The sequence below is a fragment of the Belonocnema kinseyi genome, chromosome 5, assembly GCF_010883055.1.
Source record: "Belonocnema kinseyi isolate 2016_QV_RU_SX_M_011 chromosome 5, B_treatae_v1, whole genome shotgun sequence".
NCBI lineage: Eukaryota > Metazoa > Arthropoda > Insecta > Hymenoptera > Cynipidae > Belonocnema > Belonocnema kinseyi.
This window is the reverse complement of record NC_046661.1, coordinates 104,600,336-104,606,081: the sequence shown is the minus strand read 5'-3', so window position 1 is coordinate 104,606,081 and position 5,746 is coordinate 104,600,336. Positions and strand designations below refer to the sequence as shown.

The 5,746-nt window shown below is 25.0% G+C and overlaps 2 protein-coding genes across 2 annotated transcripts in view; one reads left to right on the top strand and one right to left on the bottom strand.

The window, feature by feature from the left end:
- Positions 1-5,746, bottom strand: part of LOC117172444 (rabankyrin-5) — a 52,437-nt gene that overhangs the window by 30,339 nt on the left and 16,352 nt on the right. The window lies entirely within an intron of this gene.
- Positions 1-5,746, top strand: part of LOC117172445 — a 10,732-nt gene that overhangs the window by 2,795 nt on the left and 2,191 nt on the right. The window contains exon 2 of the mRNA XM_033360389.1: positions 4,882-5,055. Within this exon, the coding sequence (XP_033216280.1) occupies positions 4,882-5,055 (174 nt within the window). The remainder of the gene's footprint in view (positions 1-4,881; positions 5,056-5,746) is intronic.

The window sequence follows — 5,746 nt, the reverse complement described above, 5'->3', positions numbered from 1 at the left end:
TTTTACTTACAAAAAAAGTTCTTAGGTTCAAAAAAAACATTCAGTGAACTGAAAAACTGTGGTCGGTAATATAGGTATTTAGCTGTGTCACATGCCCTTAATACCATTTTTCTAAATAATAAGTAAGCGATGTAAATCCAGTTAATTATTTTTTTTATTTAATTTCGATATCAGATATGTTGCAAGTGATTTTCACAAAGTAAATACATTAAATATGCACATCGTTGATAGAGTGAAGCGTATTATTTAAACAATTCTTGAAAAAGTTATTGTTTTTAACAAAAAAGGAGTTAAAGTAAACTTTTAATGAACTAAAAATGCACGTATGCCACCAAAATTCTCAAATACGGTCACCGTACATTTTCCAGTACATACAGAGCCTTCCTTATGGAAAGGCTCAAAGTTTCATGGTCATAACTCATGACCTATATGAAGTAAAACATTTTATTTTTTTTGTTTTACGCAGAATTCAGTCCTCTCCAATTTGGTTTCTTAACGTTTTTCTATATGATATATACGAAATGAGTAGTTTTGAAAAAACTGTTTGGGCTACAAATAGCTTAAAATAGCTAAAGAGTTATATTTTTTTGAAGAGCCATAACTCTTGATCTATGAAGACTTAAAGATTTTTTTTTTAGATTTACGCACAATTTCCTGCCCAACAACTTTTTTTTCTTGCTTTAAAAAAAAGTTTAATTTTGGTGCTAAACGCTTTGCTCTAAAATCGAATGGGCCAGGTCAGTTTGCGCAACCATGATTTTTAGAACTTTTTTTAAAATAACTCCAGGACGCACGGGTGTCATTTCTAGAAAACTTGGAATTTTAATCAGGCTCCCTTAATTAACCGTTTTAGCAAAAAACGCGCATTACCCACTTAATACGGTGTAAAATTAGCAGATTCCTGGACTACTATAATAATCACAAATTTTGAAAAGGTTCTTAATATTGTTCAAATTATGATTTTTGTTTTAAAATACCAATGTTTCCTTTAAAACAATAGCGCAACCTAAAATTGTTCAAATTTGTGAATCTTCTTTGGAATTTAATTTTTTTATTCAAAATACCAATTCCAGACAAAAAATACTAACATAATCCAAAATTATAAAAAGATTTTTAATATTATTCACATTGTAATAATTTTTATTTTAAAGTATGAATTTTTGTTGTAAGACGCTAACGTACTGATTTTAGGTTTAAAATGACAATTATTGGTTTAAAATGCTAATATATTTAATATTAAACTATTATTGTGTTTCAGTGAAACGCAATATATCATGATTCTAAATTTTAAGCGATTTCCGTTTTTTTTCAAAACTAAAAATTCTTTCATTTGAAGTAATCAACATTGGATCGAAAATTAAAGCCAAGAAATTAGAACTTTTTTAAAATTTTAAATTCATTTTCAAAAACTTTCAGAACTTTTGAATGTCTTTTTAAATGATTCCAATTTTCCCTACAATTTTTTTTAAATCCTGCGAAATAAAAAACAATAGCATCAAAATCTTCCAAATTCTGGTTTGACTTATATTGATATTTTTTTTAATCTTTTAAAAATGTTTAAATTATTTTTTAATATTTACAAAACTTGTAAATATCTTTTGAAATTACTTAATTTCGTTCCAAATTAGTCCATTGTTTAATTGTTATTTATAAATCGAATTTGGGCTCTTTCTGTTGCAAATAAAAAATTTGTAAATGAAGAATTCAAAGTGTAACGTTTCAAACTTTAAATTTAAATGTCTGAAATTTTAACGATTTAAGGTTTTGTATTTGAAACAAGTCTGGAACAATCATTAAATAGGATTTTAAATTAAATGAAAGCGTATCATTATGAATCTATTAATTTAAACTTATTTAAAAATTGAAAATAGTTTATAAAGTTTCAATAGGACTTCTAAATTTGTTTAATTACTGTGGGCTTTAAATTAAAATAGTTTAATTTTTAATGCTAAAATTTGTAAATTATTTAATTTGGAAAAGATTCAGAATCGCCTTGTAAAATCAATTATTGTTCAATTTTTAATTCTCAAATTAGAGATTAATTTTTTAAATAATTAATTAATGTATATTTACAATTGATGAACTTGAAACATTTTTTCTTTAAATTCAATCTCTTTTTCAAATTTAAAAATTTTTCAAATCTAAAATATACGCTTAAGAATGAAGATCTAAATGGAAAATTTTAATCGTAAAAGATTTTCAAATTACGCATTATTAACTAAATGATTTCATAATTAAAATTAATAACAATTAAACTTAAAAAATGTTAAAAGTGAAAATTTTGAATTGTATTTTTAATCGCATTATATCATGTGCTACTAAATTTGTAACATTTCAAGTGATAGGATAGAATTTATTCTCAAAACTTGAAAAATTACTCGTAAAAAATAAATTCACAGTCATTTCCCGGTCCAGTGGCCACCCTAAAAAATGTATACATTCTTCAGTAATCACGGTGGCCGCTGGGCCGCGAAACCAAAAAATATCGAATAATATAAATGCAATTTTAAAGAATTTAAAAATGACATCCGAAGGCCCTAGTAGTTGAACACATGTAATCGCCTGATTGAAACTTAATAAACTACTTGCCATTTTTTAATAATTTCAAAAACCAGATTCATAATTAAACGCTTTTATTCAATTTAAACTCGTATTCAAATATTGTTTAAGTGTAAAATATTCCTTTTTTACACAGTCGGTTATAAATTTTTGACTAAAACGAAAAGAAAAATTTTGAAATATTTAGCAATATTTGACTAATCATTTTAAATGAGCTATTGTAAATCAAATATTTAAAATGACACAATTTGAACCTGACTTGTTTGAAAGAGAAAACCTTGATTTTTTGAAATTTCAGGGAGCTAAATTTAAACTTTAAAAATTACAATTTTACATGTTTCCTTTATAAACATTTTTTATCTGTAAGCCAAAGTGATGACTTTTCATGCAAAAATTAAAATTAAAATTGAACAATCATTAATTTTAAATGACTTAAAATAAAATTCATTTCCCATCTAATTTAAAATGTGTTCAGTTTAAAACTTTTTTTTTAATCGTTCAATTTTAACCTAAATCACATAATTTTGAAAAATGTATTAATTCATTATTCAATTTAGAGCATTGAAAATGATACCGTGAATTTATATTTTTTAATCGGAAATTAAACATTTTAATTTTGCAGTTTAACAGCATTTAGTTTAAAAAGTGTTGAAGCGAAATTTGTTAAAAGCTTCTATTTTACATGGGTAAATTACTAAGTTTTTGAATCGACCATTTTTTAAGCTTCAGTCTAAAAAGCTTAAAATGAAAAAAGTTTTACTCTGAATGCTTCAATTTACAGGTTAGTTTTTATCACTTTAAACGAAAAAATTTTCAGCCTTGAGATTTCAAATTTTTTAACTTCAATGACTGTAAAAAAGGTTTGCGAACCGGGAAAAAATCAGGAAATGACCGGGAACTTTTCTACTCTATTAAAACATCCACCCTGATAATGTCTTGAAATTTAAATGATTTATATTGTAAACAAAGGGAGAAAATGAGGGAAAAATTAATAGATAATAAACTGCAATTGGTCTAAGCGTCTGTCAATTTTTGCCAAATTGAACTTGATGACTTTAAATTTGTTTTTCTCTATCTAGAGTTTATCCTAAACAAATTCAAGATCAATTTGTTGACCTACAGTAACTAAGGTGATATTCCAGTCTAAAAAAACGTGGGCGGATCTGTTCCGTGCCAATATGATTTTAGTTAAAATTTAACAGAAGAAATTTCTATCATTATTACTTTTTTACTGTAAATAAATATATTTGTAACTTTTTAAAATTCAACAAGACAGCCGGTAAGATTTTCAAAAAATATTGAAGTAGTTTTTTTAAATTTAAGATGAAGGATAAAAAAATGAATTTCAGTAAATAATTTTTTAATTTCCGAGTGAATCATTTCAAATAGCAAGCCTTTCTGAATGGACAATTACTAACTAAAATACTTATAAAATATCGAATAATTAAAAATGCTACAAGATTCGAATGTAACTAAACTTGCATATTTGAGAAACTCTTAAAGTGTTAATGCTTAGGATTATAATAAATTTTTTACCTATTTTTGAATGCTTCAAGTAGTCAATTTTTTAATTTTTCAAGCTTCATATTGCAAATACAAATTCTTACAATTCTAAGCTTTTTAATCTTAGATCATGTTTAATTTAACAAAGAAGATATATGAAAAATACCAACTTGAAACTGTTGTAGTGAATTAGATGATTCTTAAAAACTGAAAAACTTCGATTCAAGTTATATAAAGTTGCGTTATTGAAAAAGAATTTAAAATTATGAAATAATTTATTCACGTAATTTGAAATCATGTAGGCTTACAATGAAAGAATGTTTGATTAGAAATCTTCGAGAAGAATAATTTTAAATATGAGTTCTTCAAATTATAGGCCTTCTAACTGAATACCTAAAATTGCAAACCTTGAGAAATCGTGGATCTTAAATAACAAGCCTTTTAGAATGAATAATTACAAAATTGAAAACATTTCCAAATGTCTAAATAAAATTGGTATAATTTACAATTTATAAAACCTATTAAATAATTTAACAACTAAAGGAATTCCAAGTTTTGCCAAAAGTTGAAAAATTTTAATCTGAAAGCGTTTCATATTGAGTCGTTCCTAGATTTGAATTTAAAGATAAAAAAACATTTATAACCTATTAACAATCAAATAATGTTAAAAATCAAGAAATTTATGAAATTTTGAAGTATTTAAAGACGAATTTAAAATCGAAACAGATTGCAAAATTTAGAATTGTGTTTTAAAATGTTCTGATTGCAAATTTATTTTGCCTTTACAGACCATACAAAATAATATCTTGTATTTCTCAGTGATTAATTTCTCCAATGGATATATCGAATGCTACAAATGTCCAATAGAAGCAACAAAAACTCAAGAATACATAGACTGTCCATCTTTTGATAGAAGTCCCATATTTAAAGTTCAATGCTTCACGTCGACTTTTTGCGAAAAGAAAATAACGCACCTCACAATAACAAATGGAAGTAAGTATTTTTAAAATTAATTGAATAATTAAGCTCCTGAATCTAAGTGCATAAAATTTGGATAATATTATATACCAACCAATTTCATATGAAATCGGGCATTCTGAACCTGATGATGACGTCACTTTCGAGACATTGCTAAACTATTCCTTCTTATACAAAACTTACTTATTTACAAAATAAAAAGCATTTTTTAAAATATCAATTATTTTTTTATATTGTAATGACATAATTATGGTGAAAAATTAAAATCCCGAATGTTGAAAAATACCGAAATTGTAATTAATAAACTAGAAAATTTCCAAAAGTAAAATTACCGGAATGAAACTATCGAAAATATTTAGTGACGAAATTGGAATGTTCCAAAAGTAAAAGGTAACGAAATGATAAAAAATCAAAAATTTCCGAAGCGTTGAAACCAGAAGTTTAAAAATTCCGAAATTAGTAAATTCAAGAAATTTTTAACTCCCAACATTTTAAATTCCCCACAAAAAAAATATATATAAATGTAATATTTTTTATCTGTTCAAACAATATTTTATTTTATATCGTGTATATCGTATACTGCATTATTTAAATTAAAATGGGCCCTTCAAAATCTTAAACAATGCACGCATATATGTCAAATAAAACATTATTTCAACCGATAAAAATGTTAAATATAATTTTTTTCGTAGCAGTTGGGGAGGGG